Here is a 19351-nt window from a genome sequence, read left to right as displayed (position 1 = left end):
ACCCAAATGGAATTCTCATTTGCTCAGCAGACTACCTTTGCCCGCACACAGCTAACTAACTTCTGAAAAGCCTCCAAAAGAGAAGGGCTGGTTTCAAAAGCAACCTGAGAAGAATTGGTTCTAAAAATATGAACAAGTCAAATTATTTGCTAGGGCAACTTCTAATGAAAGAATTAAAAAGGAAAGTGAGAATTAGCATTAAAATTAGTTATAAATTGCCTCTTCAAGCTCAAACAGAGAAAGATTACAAACAGAATAAGTTTGTACCTTTGTCTCCCATTTGCAGCTACTCTAAGACTGGAACTTGAGATCCTAAAGTTTCTATCCACAAAGCCATAACTACCCAACTGTCCTTTGGCACTAAGAGAAGACCTGAAATTACTTCAGAAATCTCTCAGACAACAGTTCAAGACGACTACTCTTCCAAATTATAACTTCAGTTTCCTTAAATAACTAGCTCCTATGGAAGTATTGCCATCAAATTTTATAGTTTTCAGAAAAACATCGTTGTTTAACAGCTGAAAAAGAAGTTTGTGATTAACAAACACTATTTTTAAAAAAATCAAGAATGTAAATCTTGAAAACACGTTTACTTTCCTAAACTGCGTTACCCTGTTCTGAAAAACCAGAATCATCCTTTTTTATCCAATTAACCCACCACCTGCTAAACTTCCTACTGTACCAGTTGCTATCTCAGTATCAAACTGATGGAAACAGCAAGAGATGCTAAAGCCAGAGCAAGCCAGCTGGTCATTCTGCAGAAGTCTATGCATTCAGAGGGTCACCTTCTGCAACACACAAAGATGCCAGTGTTGGCTCTGCCAACAGCCAAAGAGCACATGAGGAATACTGCAGGCTCACCAAATTTTTTAAGTCATTAGGATGCATTGAGCCCCATGCAAGAACAATAGAAAAATAAACCTTTCTTCTTGATCCCTAGCTGAGTAATCATTTCTAGTATTCAAGACAAAGCAGTTATGTGCTTGCAAACAGAATGGATGATGACATTTTAACTTCCCACGATCTCATCCACAGAGTCATGTCTTAGGGAACAGTCCCTTACACCAAACACTAAAAAAACCTGTCCTGTACTGTGGCAAGTCACTAATTGCAGAGTAATAAACCTTGTGAACAGCCAGAGCCCAAAGCTTCCCCTCCCACAAAGCAGAAAAACACACATGACATTCACAACCCTGAAGCAGCCAAGAAATACAGAAACACAAAGGATGTGTGATTTTCACTGAACACACATACTGAAGCACAAAAAAATATGCCCTTCAGGCCATAGGTTACATGCATTCATATATGTACACACATGCACATACAACTTAAATCACAGCCATTGTCTTACACCATCCATCCCAAAGATGGTACACAAAGGCACTTACACAGGACCCCCTACAACCTCAGCAGGTTTGTAATGCTACAAATGTTATAGATGCCCTGAGAAGCCTTATCAAATAATTAGAAGCCTGTACAGTTACCTGTAGTTCAAAGCAAGTTCTTAAGCATGCTTTTAATTGAAGGGTAACAATTTACTCCTTACCCAATCATTTTTTGCCCAGGATCCCCCAAAGTGATATGAAACCACAATTTGACTAATCATTCACATCTATTTAGTGGTACTTATTTCCTAGAGCTGCAGTTTCAGCTTCACATTTTAAAATTCAGGTCACTATGTTTGCAATTTTAACGTGAAGCTGAGGATTTAAACACCTAATCTACTTGAAAAACCTGCAAACAGAGTTATTCATTCAGGTTCAAACTGTGGTATGTTCTTGGGCAAAAAAAACCAGCAAAGTCAATCTGATATGCAAAGCATGGAGAAGAGGAAGAGCCACACATCATGGAACTTTAAGGCAAACCTATTTCACAGAAAAGTTACTCAATTTGCCAATTGCAAAAATATTTAAAAGTCCTACAGCAAACGAAAAGGATAGAGTCTTTTAGCCAAAACATTAAACACAAAAGAAGTTACTGGAGGGTAAGCAAGTGTATTTATTAAGAGCTTGGATTGGAAGGGACCTTAAAGATCATCTAGTTCCAATCCCAGCCATGGGCAGGGACACCTTTCACTAGACCAGGTTGCTCAAAGCCCTGTCCAGCCTGGCCTTGAACACTTCCACGGATGGGGCATCCACAACCTCCCTGGGCAACTTGTTCCAGTGTATCACCACCCTCACAGTGAAGTTTATACACAACCTTTTGTTTTTCCTCATTATAGCTACAATAAAAACATTTTATTGAAGAAAAGTCAGAAAACAATGACAGTAGGAAAACTTTATGCACAATGTTAGCAAAAGAACCAAGAAAAAAAAATTATCAAAGGCTCGAGCATATCCATGTTGCCCATAAAGGACAGCATATATAATAAAAAAAGGTTAGTCCTCACAGTTCAAAAAATAACACTGCCAGTAGTAAGGTTACCTTTTAGATTAGACATTGCAGATAGATGTTTTAAAAGACATTTTTAATGTAGCTGTTTAATTTGCGTAACAAAAAAGCCCACACCAGACTTCAAAGCTCACATTTATCATCAAAAATCAACAATTCCAATTACTAATGGATACATCTGGCAAAAGAAATAAGCAGGCACATGGTCTAAATCCTTTGAATAGTAGGTCCCCAATTGGTAGACCATTTACAAGGCACTTAACAATACTATCATTATGCTGCATCCCCATGAAGCCATCAAGATGAAACAAACTTTATTTCTGTAGGCTTAACACTGTCACATGATGAACAGAGATATCAGTGTTTAGTGGGGGGCTGGGAGTGGGGTTTCCTTGACAAACATTCTGTGATAAGGCATGTCTCAGAAGTTAAGAAAATACTATTTTAGCTCTTTTCAACTCAAAATTAGATTAGTACTCTTCACAATAAGAAATCTGCCTCTTCATTCATATAAGTAACAGGATTTTAAACCAAAACCAGAATTATTAGATACTGAAATATTATAAATCAAACTTTAACATTTTTGCTTTATAGCCATAACTAACCTTTTCATTCTTCTTTTCTGTGTCCACAGGCTGCTTTATATTGTCTTTATGGACAGCTTGTATTACTACATCTTCAGATACCTCAAGGAAAGACCGTCCATTAGGCTGTGGAAACAATGAGCATAAATAATAAAAAAATTAGAGAAAGATGAAGCAAAGCTCAAATTACACAATTACTGAAATGCAACTGTTGACAGAAAAATGCTTGTAAGATTATTGAATAGAGCAGATGAAATTGTGGATTGTTGTTCAAAGGATCTACTGCAATTCTGTATTTACCACACACAGAAATCAGAAAGGAAAGAGAACAGGTCTTCTCATTTCATCGCACTCCTATTCAATCCAGGAATTTCAAAACAAAAGGTACATTTTGGAAATTTACCAGCTTTTAAAATTACCTATAGGTGTTCTGAAAACTGATTCAGAACAGCTGCAGTCATACATGGCATAAATTATCTAATTAAATTAACACAATTACCACTTTGTAGCAGTTCAGCAAGAGGACTAATTTTTAAAAATAATTTTTACATTGACCAAACACCTGCAAGTTCTCTCTATGCATCTCCCTCCCAGCTCACTTCCTTCAGAAGTTAAACTTCATAGTAGAACAGGAATTAGAAATCAAACATGAAGCATGACTAAGCAAGGTAGCCCATTGTTCTTTTCAGACATACTTGATTACAGGTGTTACATTAGTCTACCATTTCCCCCTCACACAATTAAGGAAAGAAAATTAGCATATATTATTCAACATATAAAGTCAGAACTCTGGACAATCACTAAATGAGTCTTTACATTACTTTTGACAGCAAAGGCATACACCTTAGCCTACATATTCCCCATACAGAAATGTAGTAATTTAGAAATCATTTACTTCTAACAAATGACTATGACTGAAGTTACTCTGCTTAACTGCAAAAGAGATGAAAATATTTTACTACAGTCAGCCATTAATTTCAATGCATGGAAAACAATTGTTAAGAATAGTAATTGATAGAGTCCACACAAATATCACTGGTTCACGTTCAGAATGACTCAGATAGATGAATGACTGAAAACTAAATAAGCATAAATAGTTACTTCAGAGCTGCTTTAATTCCTGCAATTCTTTCAAAATAAATTTCAAGCTCAATTATCTTTAGTTTTTTTTTTGCTATTAAAAACCCAAAAGCTGTTGTAACTCTGCATCACACAAACCTAACTGTTTTCAAGTAGAACAAAAGCCGTATCACAACTTAGTGTGGCCTACTCCTTCAAATATTAGATCTGATCCTCAATTTAACTGTTACAGGCATTTAAGTCTTGCCACATTGTATTATGCTTACAAACCACCCTTGGCATGATTTCACTAGTGCATAACATAGTATTGCTTACTGTAGTTAGCAAGCATGCCAACTTCTTCAAAGTAACTATAAATAGAAATTGAAAGATCAGGTCACCTAACCCCTCTTCTCCTTCAACAACCAGCTTTAAACTAGACTTGTCACATCTAATATGCAGTACATTTCCCCTTAGCATTCTGAAAACAAAGTAAATTTTACAAGTCTGGTCTAGGAACTCTCTCTAAAAGTTCTTCTCAACAAAGTCCACCTTATTTGTATATTCCACAGGGATACCAAAGAACTGATACTTAATCTTGAAAATAACTCATTGCCAAAACTCAGTTCTTGTGCCTCTCTATTTTCTCCACGGACTCTTTAGAAGTAAAGTTAGACAACATATTTGATGCATCTAGTATTGGATGTGTAACAAAAAAGTTTACAGCCAACTAACTTTTTAAATTCTGTACCCTGCTTAGTAGCATATATATACGGTATATACATATATACCTTAAAGTGAAAACAACTTTCTTAATCCCTCCCAACTATTCAATAAATAGGAGTTTTAATCTTTAATTAAAAAAAAAAAAAACCCTTTTTCAGCTTTTTCTCTGAAACTAATAAACTAATTCATATCCATTAAAAACCCTCTGGAAAAACTCATCCACATGACTGCTCAAAATGCTGTCTGATCATCTGATCATGTAAACAACAACCTTTAGAAATATGCTAGAAAACTTGGACTTCGATACATTCGGGAGAAATACATCCCTTAATTGTAATACTCGCCTTTTCTGTGGAAGTGTTCCACATTTATTTTCTGCCCACAGATGAATCATAGAATTGTAACCAAAATCCATGTGACCATTTTTGGATATACCAAAGAAAGCACCAGAAGCAAGAAGGAAGAAAGTTTTTCTGCAGTATTCAGAAATGTTTCATTTTAAAAAGATAACCGTAGCCCAAAGTTTAAAACTCTATGGGTAATAAACATCCACTGACAAAATTAATTAACTCAAAATTGTGCAATTTATTACTTTCCATCTTTTCTACCCTCATCTTAAAGCTGCCAGGCAAGCTGCAACAAGGCAGAAGTAATGCTGTCAGTAACAGTATTGATTATTGAATGCTTTTCTTGCCTGAGGACCTTAAAATTCCAATACTTAAATAAACCTTTTTCCACACACATTCATATGAGGACGTTAATACATACCAAATGTAAAAAAGGTTTTGCTTAGACTGTCAAAACAAAAAGTACTCTTTAAACATGGTAGTGCAAAGGATAACTCAGTTTCATGCTTCAAACAGTATTAATGAAATTGCTATCACCTCAATCTTACAATGCTGTATTAGCCAAAGTCCTCAGTCACATATTATAAAGATACCTCTTAGAATATCTTGGGCAAGGAAAGAATCTGTTTGCCAATGTTTTCTGCAAGCTTCTCTTCATAAAGAAACTAAGGAATTTTCTCTGTGAGGCCCGAAGAATCCTACAGCCCTATGTTTGCCATTTGACCACTAATACACACACAAACCAACCCATGAGTATCAGCTGAGAGTATAAAGTCTTTACACAATCTAAGTGCATATAAGCAATAAACAGCCATAGCCCAGAAAGTTCTTTCAAGCAGACCAAATATGAAACTTCCTCAAATGAATGCAAATACTTTTACTAGAATGTGTAGCATTTATTCTTCAGGTGCATGACAAATAGGAAGTACAAAGTCAATTTGGTATTTTCCACGTCTACAAACAGATGGTGTGAATGGCTTCCCAAAGTGGTAGCAGAGCACAGAAGACGGCTACTGTCAAGTTTCTGTGTTGTTTGGCACATTGCACAGAAACCATGTAAGAACAGCTTCACTTTTTTCTGCTGAAGTAGGAGAGAGAGGCACAGTAATTATTCAGAAGGGAAGGAATCAAAATTAAATATTAAGTTTTAGGGACAGAAAAAAAAAATTCTTAATGAGGCCAAAGACCTCTGCCTCTTGCAGGAGTTAAAGTAAAAATGAAAAAAAGAAAAAAGCAGCTTCAGGTTTACCGCACAGAATCTGATGTAAAGACACCATGATACCTTGCTCCAAGCAGCCTGAAAGCCAGAACTGGCTCTGTAAACTTTAATGTTAATGAATGCTAAACAGTTTCAGCTCCATTTTTTTCTCAGTCTATTAACAGCAAGTAAATAAACAGAATCTCACAGATACTACTGCATTCAGTCAACACAGTGTTATTCAAAGAAACACATTTAACTAAGATCATGAGGTAAGTTGTACCCTACTTACAGGTACTGAATAAAGCCACATGCAAGGAAAAAAGCAATTGATACTTTTCCTCAGAAAAGCTGCAGTGAAAAACACTTCTGATCCTGACTGATGAGTGCTACACATCACCTGCCATACAGAGAGCTCAGGAATTCTGTATTAAAGTAACCCTACAGCTTTTAATTAGACATCTGTAGTGTGTTCTTAAAGCCACAGACCAGTTGCTCTAAGCTTTCTGAAACTCCTGCAATGGAAATCTAGACCCTGGCACAGCAAGCCCTGTAGTAAATCTACTGGTAATAGGCTTACTCTTTTCCCCTCCCAGCCCTCAGTATTAGCATCACAGCACACAAACCACACGATGAAAATCACCAGGCAGCAATCTGTAAGAATTTTTGTTGCATCTTTAAGTCTCCAAAGTTATTTTGAGAATTTTTCACATGTAAGTCAGAAAACATTGGGACATGCGAATACTGGTATCTTCAAACTTCTCTTGGAAAATGAGCACAAGACAGACCTATTAAACTTTGTCACTGGTATAAACTTATTGCACCTACAGTTAATTATTCAGTTTGTGCATTTCCTTTTGGAAGAAGGTAGGATTTTTTCCATCTCACAATGGAAATAATGAATACAAAGTACTATAAAAATAACTTTTAAAATCTTAATGATACAGAATGACTTAAAAACTACTTAGCTCTTTTGATTACAAGAAGATTTGCTCCTACAAGAAGATTGCCTTAACTTTATTCTATGCCTACGTAAACCAAGCTCAATAGAGTACAATTATTCACATTCATGAAAAATGTCAGCTATTTTTTATACAAAATTACTCAAGTTTCTTTTTATGAAGCTGTATACTACAAAGCATTGTCAAGTCAAGACTGATATCTACCTATTCAGTCAATCTTCTGCGGAGGCATTTTTTAATGTCTTCGGCAATGACTTGCAAGAGTTTATGATTTGTTTTCATACTGGAGTTTCAACTAAATAAACGAAGCAAAATCGATTTAATTTCTAGGATTAGTCTTTGTTGTCAAGAAAGCATAACACTTTTTGACACAGAACTATTTGACACTGAAGTATCTGCCTCTCAAGATGGCAAAAACATTACATCTTTGGCATGCCTTCTCCAAAATGGAGAACCTAGCTACACTAGAAAGGTTCTGAATCATGTTTCCTCTTCTTGGTGCTCAGCATTCAGTCTCTTGCAACTTCCCGAAACAACTTCAGTAGTTCACTGTTCAAAGACAGGTTGGCAGCATACACAGACTTTTTTTCTGTTTAAGATATTCTAGCCTTACACTCTCATGAAAAAGTTTCCCAAACTTCTCAAATCTTAATGCTGCCACAGACTCAAATGAAGATACAAACCCACTGTCCCTCCTTTCTCTCATCATTAGGGAAACAATTCAGATTTTACAGTGCAAGATATAATTATACGACACAGTTGTAATAGGCAGGGGACATCTGTTACACTTTCATTCCTATAATCCATTGGGACATAAATAGGATTACAAACATCCTAACAATATAAAAGCTATAGAAGCAATCCCTTCAAGCCCCAAAACTGTGACAACTGTAAGCCTTAAAAGGATAGCTGACAATTTCTGCATTCTACTAATTTTCTCTTAAGTGGACACATACTATCAAAGGTGGAAGGTTCCCACACTACATATTGAGGATTTAAAACAATATAAATTACAGGAATTATCTCTTTTTAAGGGGCTGCTAAGACACAGATTTCCTTATTAAAGGAGATGATCCTTACTGTAATAACTAAATCAGACACATTCCTACTGAGGTACACTCACAGCAACACTGACACTAACATGTTCCATTGAAAATGCAAAGCAAAACGCTTACTCAAGTTTGAATCATCACAGCATTTATAGGGCTTAGAATGCTACTTCCAATAGTCTTTAGCTGACTAGACTACAACTCCTGGCTTGAAATTCTAAGCCATGCTAAGGTTTCCACTACTGGTTGGTAACCCTATTATTCAGTGAATAATAACAGTAATAGCAGATTTCATATGATTTTTGTTTACAATAAAATGCATCCAAAAAGCCAGCCTTTTCCTCATCGCACAGGGCTATTAAGGCGTAGTTTACTTGTGGCAGCGCTGCCCCTCCAGGTTTTCAAAATAACAAAATAACCCAGACGACGTGAGACGGCTCCAGAGCAATCAGGACCCCCATACCCTTCCTTTCACAAGCAAGTATCTCACGGCCGCTCGGGAAGAGCTCTATGGCACCCAGATCCTTCCCACCGCGACAGGGCCTGGGCAGCGGCAGCCGGGCCGGGGGCCGCTCGCCAGACGCGACCCCCTCGCCTCCCCACTGGGACCCGGCCGGGTGCCACAGCCCGCCCGGTCCCGCCGCTGTCAGCTCGCCTTTCACCTGCGCTGCCCTCCCGGCCCTCACACCCCTCTTACCCGCGCCGCTTTCTCCGGCAGCTTCTTCCTGTTTCGCTTCTTCTGCTCGTCGCCTTTGAGGTTCAGCTGCCCGGGGCCCGGGCCGGCCGACTTGCCCTGGCCCCCGCCGGCCGTCAGGCCCGCGCCGACCGCCTCGTCACCCTTCCTCACGGCCGCGCTCCGCGCCGGCTTCTTGCGGAGGCCGCCCCCGCAGGCCGCGGCCAGCAGCAGCCCCAGCAACACGAACCCCAGCGCGGCCGGGACCGCCAGGGCGAGCCAGGTGGGCAGCGCCTGCGGGTCGAGGCCCAGTTCGAGGCCCAGTTCGGCACGCAGCAGCCCCAGCCCGCCCGACAAGGCGTCCCGCACCCGGGCCGCCGCCTCCTCAGCCCACCGGGCCGCCGCCTCCTGCCAGCTTCCCGCAGCCATCGCGGTCCCCGGCCTCGCAGAGGCCCGAACCGAGCGGGGCGGCGAGGGCGCGCTCAGGCCGAGCGCATCGCGGCCTCGGGAGAGCTGCGCCGGCCCGACCGAACCGGAGGCACCGGGGGTGGGGGTAGGACGGGACGGGGCGGGACGGGAGCGGAGCCTCCGCTGGACGCGGCTGCCTCAGCCTCGGGGCCCCCCGGGTCTCCTCCTCTTCCTCCTCCCCCCAGCCCAGCCAAGGGCGGTGCCCGCGGGGAAGGCTGCTGTCTCGACGTGGCAGGCAGCGAACGGAGCGGGAGCGGCCGAAGCCGAGGGGTTGGAATCTGTTGTCATCAAATCCAACCTATGAGTGAACACCTTCCTGTCAACTAGACCTTGGCACTAAGTGCCACGTCCAGTCTTTTCTTAAACACCTTCGGGGGTGGGCAGCCCATTCCAATGTCTGACCACCCTTTCTGTGGAGAAATTCCTCCTAATCTCCAAAGTGAAGCTCCCCCGGTGCAGCTTGAAGTGATGTCCTCTCATCCTGTCACTGGTTTCCTAGAAGGGCCCACCCCAACCTGGCTTCACCGTCCTTAAAGGTGGTTGTAGAGAGCGATAAAGTGATCCCTGAGCCTCATTTTTTTCCAAGCTAAACACCCCCAGTTCCCTCATCCTCTCCTCACAGGACTTGTGCTCCAGCCCCTTCACCAGCTCCGTTGCTTTTCTCTGGACATGCTCGAGCAGCTCAATGTCCTTGTAGTGAGGGGCCCAGAGCTAAGCGCAGGATTTGAGGTGCAGCCTCACCAGTGCTGACTGCAGGGTGACAGTCACTTTCGTGGTCACACTGACCAAGCTATTTCTGATACAGGTCAGGATGCCATCAGCCTTCCTGGCCACCTGGGCACACATTGGCTCATGTTCAGTTGCTGTCAGCCAGCACTCCCAGCTCCTTTTCCACTGGACAGCTTTCCAGACACTGTGCCTTAAGCGTGTGGCACGGGGTTGCTGTGACCCAAGTGCAGGACCCAGCACTCAGTCTCATTGAACCTCTTAAAATTGACCTCGGCCCATCGATCCGGCCTGTCCAGATCCCTCTGCAGAGCCTTCCTGCCCTCCAGCAGATCAACACTCCCACGCAACTTGGTGTCAGCTGCAAACTTGCTGAGGGTCAACTTGATCCCCTGGTCGAGGTCATTGATAAAGATTAAACAGAGCTGGACCCAGTACTGATCCCTGTCACTAGTGACCACTGATCACTGCCAGTAGTGGCCAACTGCCAACTACATTAGTTCCATTCACCACCACTCTCTGGGTCTGACATTGAGTCAGTATTTCATCCAGCAAACAGTGCACTCACTCAACTCGTCAGCAGCCAGGAGAGTGCTGTGGGAGACAGTGCCAAAGGCTTTACTAGAGTCCAGGTAGGCAACATCCACAGCCTTTCTTTCCCTCATCCACTAAGTGGATCACCTTGTCATAGATGCACATCAGTTAGTCAAGGATGCTTTAGCATGGACTGTTTTCATTTTTCAGAAAATATTAACTGTTGTTGTTGCAACTGGTTGCACATTTGAGCCACCCTAACATCCCAAATAATGTATTCTGTAAGTATTTTAAGAAGTTTAGGATGTTGCACTATATAGATAGAGGTGACAGAACAGTGATAATGTAGTTATAGTATTTTAAATGTATTTTAAATACATCAGTCAAAGAAATATGCCTAACAAATTTGAAGGCATCATTCAACTCCAGTGAATGTTTTGTGTTTTGTATATATATAGATATATGTATAAATGTGTGTATATATATATATATATGTATGTATGTATACATACTTATACATATACATATACATATACCTATACAGAGAGAGAGAGAGAGAGATTAAACCGAGGCCATGGGACAGAAAATATTGTCCATTTTAAAGAAAGCACCGCAAGAACCTGGTGGGGCTGAATGCCACAATCCGAGCGATTGACACGATGGTTTTCACTGCGGCGCCGGGGCACCACCAAGTGGCAGCATCGTGAAGAGCCGAGCTCTCGTCGGAAAAACATTTCTGTCTTAATAAAGAACAAAGTATATATATATATATATGTATGTATGTATGTATACATACTTATACATATACCTATACACAGAGAGAGAGAGAGATTAAACCGAGGCCATGGGACAGAAAATATTGTCCATTTTAAAGAAAGCACCGCAAGAACCTGGTGGGGCTGAATGCCACAATCCGAGCGATCGACACGATGGTTTTCACTGCGGCGCCGGGGCACCACCAAGTGGCAGCATCGTGAAGAGCCGAGCTCTCGTCGGAAAAACATTTCTGTCTTAATAAAGAACAAAGGGAGCGGTTCCGCACCTGGAAATAGCCAGTTTCAGTTTGATTCGACTGGTAAAGTAAATTAATCTGAAAGGAATAAATATATTTTTATTCTGAAGCAATGAGATATAGCCATAAATAGGCGTACAGTTGTAGCAAATTGAAATATTTTGAAGAAAGTCTGTGTGACTTATTAAAACACTTGGGAACAAATATACTACTCTGGCTGTACTCATCAGATAAGGCAAACATTTTATTTGGAACTAATTTTGACACATATTAGTCTAGTATTAATCTTCAACTGTATTAATAGGTCTGATCAAAGTTACCCCAAGGACTCTTCCAGCAGTGCTAATATAAAGTATCATCTTTCTCATGCCATTCTCCCAAAGATCACGGCATAAGATCAACACATTACAGATGACACACTAAAAAAGAGAAAATGATGGCAAAACCAAAAAGAATGGAGACAAAGCTTAAACTTAATTTTTTAAATGCCAGCTCTCTTGACTGTGCAAACATTCCTTGTTTTACCACAACAGCTATTAGACATACCTTACACAGTACCTTTACCACCATATTTAAAGCTCCACGGCCGGTTGCCGTGGCATGAAGGAAACCCAACTATTGCTTTGCAGTCTCAAAATACTTGTTTCAGGAGGTTTTAATGATTATCTTGAATGATATTGAAGCCATGTGTCTTGCAGCTGTATAAATTCTTTAGATTAGAAGTCAGATGGATATGGCAGAAGCAGATAAAGCCTCTGATCAGGTAAATAAGCAGAATCCCAATAAAAACACATTCAAGGTTGTTGTGACAGGAAATTGAAAATATCTTGAACAATAAGCTATTTTGCTGTCTTATATGGATCGTGACTGAGTTGCTTTAAGGTGAACTCAGTACATAATTCACTGAAAATACTAAGTCATATATCCATTATTTTTCTGGAAGGAGGGAGCAACAACAAGAACATCCCTGATCCAAGAATCACCATCCTTGGCAATGTTAACAAGTAGCTGGAAAAGGGATGAGTAGTCTGCAGACAGAATTTTCATTGAGAAATTTCTCATCTAGGTCATGCTTGGAAGCCTTGAGCCAAAACTCAGCCCAGCCTGAGGAATGGGCTTAGAGTTAAGTGTCGGATTAGGAGAATGAGGCTCATCATGCCTGGAAATGCACTTTGTGGAGTCACCAAGAGCTGCCAGAAAGGGGTGGAACATGAAAAGAATTCTTCCTGGAGACATTTTTCATCCAGGCCATGGCTGAGCATGTTGGAGAAGGCTCAGCTGGTGTCTGGGATTAGGGTTAATGTTAACATTACATACTTGGTTAGGAGAGAGAAAAAAACTGGGGCTGCAGTTGGGGGGGGGGGCAGAAAAGGAACAGCTGGAGTAAGGGGTAGGCTGCAAAAATACCTCTTCCCTGAAATCTTTTTATTCTGGGTGCTAGGTCAGGATCTGGAACTAAGGATCAACCCATCTTTTGCATTCAGACTAAGTTAGACTTGTAACAAGGCAGAGCCAAGCACTCCATTTTGATAAAAAGATCTGCTGTAGGAATTCTCTTGGGATAACTTGTTCATCATGGCTATGGCTTGGGGACTTTGGCTGGTCTCTGCAGATACCAACCAAAGTTGAAGTTGTGGCTATAATTAGGTTTAGGGACAGGAAACAGGCCAAGTTTGAATACCCATTTGGAGTGGGGCAGGAAAGAATTATTTTCAGAGAAGTTTCCATCTGGTTGATGGTTAGGGGCTTTGGGCTGTCTCAGCCTGAACCTATGATTAGGGATCTGGTTATGTTCAGCTTTGGGAAAACAGAGAAAGCCTTAGCACTTCATTTGGTCAGGGATTGAAAATGGATTGACAAAGGAAGGGATGGGGGCAAAAATAATTGTTCCTTGAGGATATGTTCACCTGGGCTATGACTTGAGAATATTGAGCTGGATCTCACCTGACACCTAGGTTTGGGATAAGTGTTGGAAGAGACACAAAGAGTAGAAGCTCCAGTTTAGTCCAGTTAAGCCTGGAAAGAGGCTGCCAAAGGGAACAGTAGAGTATCAGAAGAATTCTTTCCTGAAGTCTTGTGCTGTTTTCTTGGTTTAGAGACAAGTTTAGGGGAAAAACACTCTGGAATGAGTGTTTTCTCTAAAAAAAAAAAAAAAAAAAAGAGTTCCAACAGTCCCTTTCTGTCAATATGAATACTAGTGGATGAAAGTGAAAAAAACCCCCAACCATTTATTGACAAACAGAGTGCCCACATGGCAAGTAAAAAGTAAATAAATGCTAGATATTGAATTTTCAGAACTTAGCCCCCTCCACACCCTTGCACACATACACACCGGAACAAAAATCCAAAATGCCAGGGAAAAGAAAAAAGCCAACAGCAGTTTGCCTCTTAATGGGTACAAAATGGGATGGGTTTTCAGGGAAAATAAACAAACAAAAAAAAACCCCAGTCGATTCAAGCAGCAGTTCAGGCAAACAGATGTAAAACCTGGTGAGTCTCTGACGTCAGCCCGCTCTTCACAGCAGAGGAAGCAGGTGAGCTTTCTCTTGCTGTCTCAGGTTTTCCCAAGATGTGAAGCTGAAATGGAGAGGCCCCTCGTCTTTCCCACTAGTCTCTGATCTCCAGTTCACTTTGAAGTGCTGCTGAAGAATTGCTGCTGCAGCCTCTTCAAATCCAGGAAGGACAAAGAAAAACTTCTGCCTGGGCTAACAAAAAAAATCCATGCTAGCCAAGCAAAAACCCAGACCACACAGCATGATGGACACCTGGGGGTGAGGCTTTGGAAAAGCCCACTGAAGAGCTTCAAGGCTCCCATCTCCCTCCAGACCCACCTTAAAGCTACAGCAACCATTCTTGGGCATGAAGCATGCAATCAGGGAATAGACTAATCATCATAAAATCACCCCAAGACAGCTGTGCTTAAATTTACATGAGAACATGTTTATCTGACTCATAGCTAGGAATTAACGGTCTCAACCAACACAGAGTCTGGGGTAGTTGGGGCAAAGTCCCCACAAACACATAAATTTGGGGTGGGGAGAGAGACAAAGCACAGAGCTCAGTTAGAAGAGAAGCTTGAAGGAGGTTGCTGAAGGAAGGTGCATGTTGCAAAAAAACATTGTCCCCTGAGAGTTTGTTTACCTGGGACATGGCTGGTGGACCTGGGCTAGTGCTCAGTTCTCTTCTCAGAGTGGTCAATGATTGCCTTGTCAGAGTGGTCAAAGCAAGACAGATTGATGCAGTGCTTCTGGAAGGATTTCTTTCCTAAGGGAAAAGGAAGAGCTTGTTATAAGAGTAACCCATGTCCCATTCTGACCTTCAAAGTTCACCTTATTTTTTTTCCTGTTGGCATGGTCAGCTTTTTGGGTTGAGACAGAATCCTAAATCAAAATTCACTGTTAAGGAGTAATGTGTTCTTCAAGTCTTTCTCAATTTTACATTATTTTTCATTTTAGTTCACATTCTTGCGCATAACCATATAATTCAAATACAGAAACATTCTGCTAAAAATACTAAACTTAATTCCCTGTACAATGGAAAAGTCTGTTCTCATTAAACCTTGCCATAAGTAGTGTTTAGTCATCAAAGCGAAGTTGTCATTATGACTGATAGAGCTCAATGCCTTGGGAGGTGAAGAACACTTTGGCACATTCAAATTTCTATCAGCCCTAAATACTGAGAAGAATAAATATGCAAAGACTTGCTACCCATCTGAGAAAAAACTCATTGAATTAATGGAAAGCAAACACCAAATTATAGGCCTATTAGCTCATATCATTGGTTATATAAAATTGTATTAAGTGTACATTAAATATCTCCTGTAATATGTGTGTTTGGAGAGTTTTCATAGGGTTGTTTTTTTTTTTTCATAGGCAAGACAGTTTTCCTAATACAGCATTTTAATCAAGAGGTGTTGCTGTTCATAGAAGTGGCACAAAGTTAACTTTAAACCATGTGGTTAATTTATTAGCAATACAATTACAGAATCCAAGTATGCAGGTTCATTTACACATTTAGCCTGTAGCACTGCAGTCTGTGTTGCTCACTGTCCTGTGCTCTCAGTACCTGAGCTAGCAAGAGTCACAAAACTGCTAGGATGTCAGTGTAGACATATTCAAGTTCTTTTGGTATGTCCTATTCTAAAAAATTTCATTACAGCCTTGGACTGTTTTCTGTCATTCTGTGCCAGAGGAAGGTGGAAATATTTCAAAATACTAAATCAGCTCAGGGAAATTACAGTTACAAAGGAAAATGTCTCTCTTTCAGTGAGCTTTCAATGCAGCACACCTTTGATGCGTTTTGTAGGCTGACCTAGAACAGAGACTACACAGAGTTAAAGGATAAAGTAGGAGTTTAAATTAGGAGGCTTCAATAGATCCACCTTGGGCAGCACAAGAGCCCAGCCAGGGCTACACTCAAGATGAACCCAAAATGGTCACAAAATGGATGACCGGTCATGGGATCTCACGCTTTTATAAGTTCTGGTCTATTTGCATATTGGAGTAATTCTCCAATTACAGCTTTAGCCCATAAAGTCCCATCCTTCTTGTTTTTCTCTCTTCAGTCCACGGTTGTTTATGCTCTTGGGCCTGAGATTTGGATTGGTTATCCTTGGTCCCCAGCTAGAGAAGGAATTGTTTTGTCTACCTACTCTGCAAAGAGGGCTTGATATCCCCTAATATGAAGCTCAGATGTATACACTAAAGCAGTACAGAATCTGAAAAATATTAAAGTTAAAACCTGAGGCATCACCTTAGGCACAATAAAGGAGCCTAATTTCATCCTGATCTCCCTGATGGTTCATGTAGCAGAGTACTGTGAAGCTTGGGCACCCTTGGCTATGAGGCCTACCACAGAAAAGACCTGTTCTTGGCAGCTGTTATCTTGGAAACCCAGAAAAACAAACCCCTTTCCTGAGGTAGAATATCATGTATTTTCCATCCCTTTTTTTTAGTCAATGGAAAGCTGTATAGTCCAATGGGAGAAGGAAAAAACCCACCAGTCAATCATGAAGCTATGAAAAATACATAGAACACGTGTGAATTCAGTTTGAAATGTCAGTCCTAGAGGTGGTATTTCCTAACTTTTGTGTGCTTGATTTGGCATTCTTAATTATCCTTGACTGAAAAATTTACATACAAATTAGACTTTTTAGAAAATCAAGCAGAAAAAAAAAAGTTTTCTGGGTTTTAAAATCTGCTTCAGAGAGACATTATTCCCATACAGAGTAAAAACTTCAGCCTCATTTAAAACTAATTGAAACCTGACTCTCTGAAAGACTGCAGTGTCTATAATATATGTGTCTATGGTGCTCAATAAAACAATCCCAGGGATTGTTTCAGTTCCTGGCTCTGGGGTGGCACACTGGCTCACACCCACGCTGCTTTAACTGATGAACTGTGTCCATACTGAGTGAGTTGTGCCTCTGGTTTCATTTGGGTACCATGTGATGTTCCTATGACCCTGAGAGATAACTGCTATTTTTTTGTAGGTTTTTTCTTAGGTCAAGCTGTCAGACACAATGTGAGGGCTATGTTGCGGCTTGTCAGAGAGAAGTTTTTTATAGAATGAGATTGAGGGTTGCATGCTTTGCTGTGTGCTGTAAGGGTCTGTGAAGATATTTCAACACACGAGGGTTGTGTAGGTCCAAACCACATCAACAGTGCTTAATGTAAAATATCCTGAGCATGCTGCCTGAGTTTTGGTTGGAAAGTTAGCTGGTGTGGTCCAAACCAAGCTCAGGATGCAAATTTCCTCCTCGTAATTGGCCAAGCTCAGCTTGAAAGTCTAAATTAGAGCATGAAATACCACTTGGATTTCTATGGAATGTGTGCACTAGCTGCCAGACCAGTGTTTTTTGGTAGTCATGTAGTTGTTACTTAATCGTTCTGGGTAGTGTTTTGATCTAACCCAGAGCACTACTGTGCAAAACATTCACATTTAGAAATACAGAGTAAATTGAATTGGAGTGACCGATGTATTCCCATTGCCTGCAAGAAGTAGGGCTAATTCTGAAGTTTGATCAGGGTGCTCAGGCTTGCCCAGTCAGGTTTTGAAAGTCTCCAACAATGGAGATCCTTCAGGTTCTCTAGTTTTGCATCCCAGTACTTGGCCATACTCTTGTGAAAGCTATTGTCTTTATCTCCAGCTGGAATGTCCTGTGATGTGGCTTGCAGCCTCTTATGTTTTTGCAGTGCCCATCTGAGAAGAGTCTATGGCTGTTTTCTCTGCAACTCTTCTTTAGTTAGCTGAAGATGGTAGTTAATTTCCTCTCAGCCTTCTCTTTTCCAAGCTAACCAAAACCGAATCTTCTGTTAAGGCATATGCTCCAGCCCTGTAAGTATGGAAAAATATTGAGAAAACAGTACATTTTTTTTCTCAGAAAACTGAGAAAATAGATTTTAGAGCCTGAAATCAGTATGTAAACAAACAAAAAATATAAATAAAAAGAAAGCTCTGACCAAAACAGATACTTGGGGCTGAAAACTAAATCTGGACAAAAGCAAGTCTTCCTGCCTGCAAAGAAATTTTAGAATTTAAGCCTTTTTAGAGTTATTTATGTCTTTTTAGAATTATGTCCTTTGCTTAGTCTTTTTCTTGTTTTACTTGTTTTTAAAAAGCGAGAATTTTATTTTGAAACAAAAAAAAATTCTTTTCAAGCTTTTGGCATGTCTGAACAGAAATATTTTATTGCAAAGAAGCTTAACTGTTTCAATCTATATGGATTTTCCACCCTGTCTTCCAACTAAAAGTTTTAGTCATCAGTTTGACCCAAATTCATAAACACTTCCCTTTAGTTCAATTTTACCATATTCACTATTAATTCATTTTTTTCTGTGTGTTGAGCTTCAAGAAACATTTTATAGCTTTCAAAAGGTGAACAGGCATGTTTCATTAAAAAAAATGAAGACCTAAAAAGTCACGGGTGTTGAATTCCACATAGTTTTCAACACATTTCCATGATCATGAACCAGTGGGTTGACTGGCAGTCACTGATGACTGCATACTATATTTCTGAGCAGCATCCCAACTTTCTGTCTGCAGCTGTGCTGTCTCTCTGCCATCAGAACATCTTACTGGACCATGGTCTTTGACCTTAAGAAAACCCTGCACATCCCCTTTCCTTCTTTCATTTCATTCTATTTGTAAAGTCCCTATTTAACCTAAGGAATAACTTTTATGATAATTTGGTTTATTATGTGTCATTTGTGCAGACCAATCAACAATTGCTTCTCCTTTTTTACTGTGTCTAAAATAGTAATTCCATTTCCTGTATTAAAAACATACTCTTAAATCCTCTCATGAAATGTAGGATATTCTTTCAGGAATTCCACTCAGAAACAGTAAGAAAATATTCTCAGTACATCAGCAGTCTGTGTGCATTAGGGAAGAAATAACATTTCTTTACAAGACAATGGACTCCTATTAAAATCCAAGGTGGTAGTTATGCAAGTGCCAAAGTGCCTCCAGCAGTTGCATTCAGTTCCTAATTTTTTAGAGTAGTTATATTTATGGTGACCGTTTTTCTCAAAGTTTTCTCTAATAAATCCTGAAATACTGGATTTCTTGCAGTATCATTTGAACAATAATGGAGAGAGTTTTTTAAAAGGCCAATAGAT

The 19351-nt window shown here is 40.3% G+C and overlaps 1 protein-coding gene across 2 annotated transcripts in view; it reads right to left on the bottom strand.

Annotated features, from left to right (window-relative positions):
• The window catches only part of MTDH (metadherin), a 35235-nt gene extending 25593 nt beyond the window's left edge, over window positions 1-9642 (bottom strand). For both annotated transcript variants that reach the window (XM_041470700.1, XM_041470701.1), the window contains exons 1-2: window positions 9017-9642; window positions 3000-3104 (exon numbers count right to left, since the gene is read on the bottom strand). In XM_041470700.1, coding sequence (XP_041326634.1) covers window positions 3000-3104; window positions 9017-9421 — 510 coding nt within the window. In that variant the 5' untranslated portion in view covers window positions 9422-9642. The remainder of the gene's footprint in view (window positions 1-2999; window positions 3105-9016) is intronic.
• Between the last annotated feature and the right edge of the window lie 9709 nt (window positions 9643-19351).

This window comes from Pyrgilauda ruficollis, unplaced genomic scaffold (genome assembly GCF_017590135.1).
Source record: "Pyrgilauda ruficollis isolate IOZ18807 unplaced genomic scaffold, ASM1759013v1 scaffold25, whole genome shotgun sequence".
Lineage (NCBI taxonomy): Eukaryota > Metazoa > Chordata > Aves > Passeriformes > Passeridae > Pyrgilauda > Pyrgilauda ruficollis.
The sequence above is the reverse complement of the archived record's forward strand: the minus strand, read 5'-3'. Positions and strand labels throughout refer to the sequence as shown.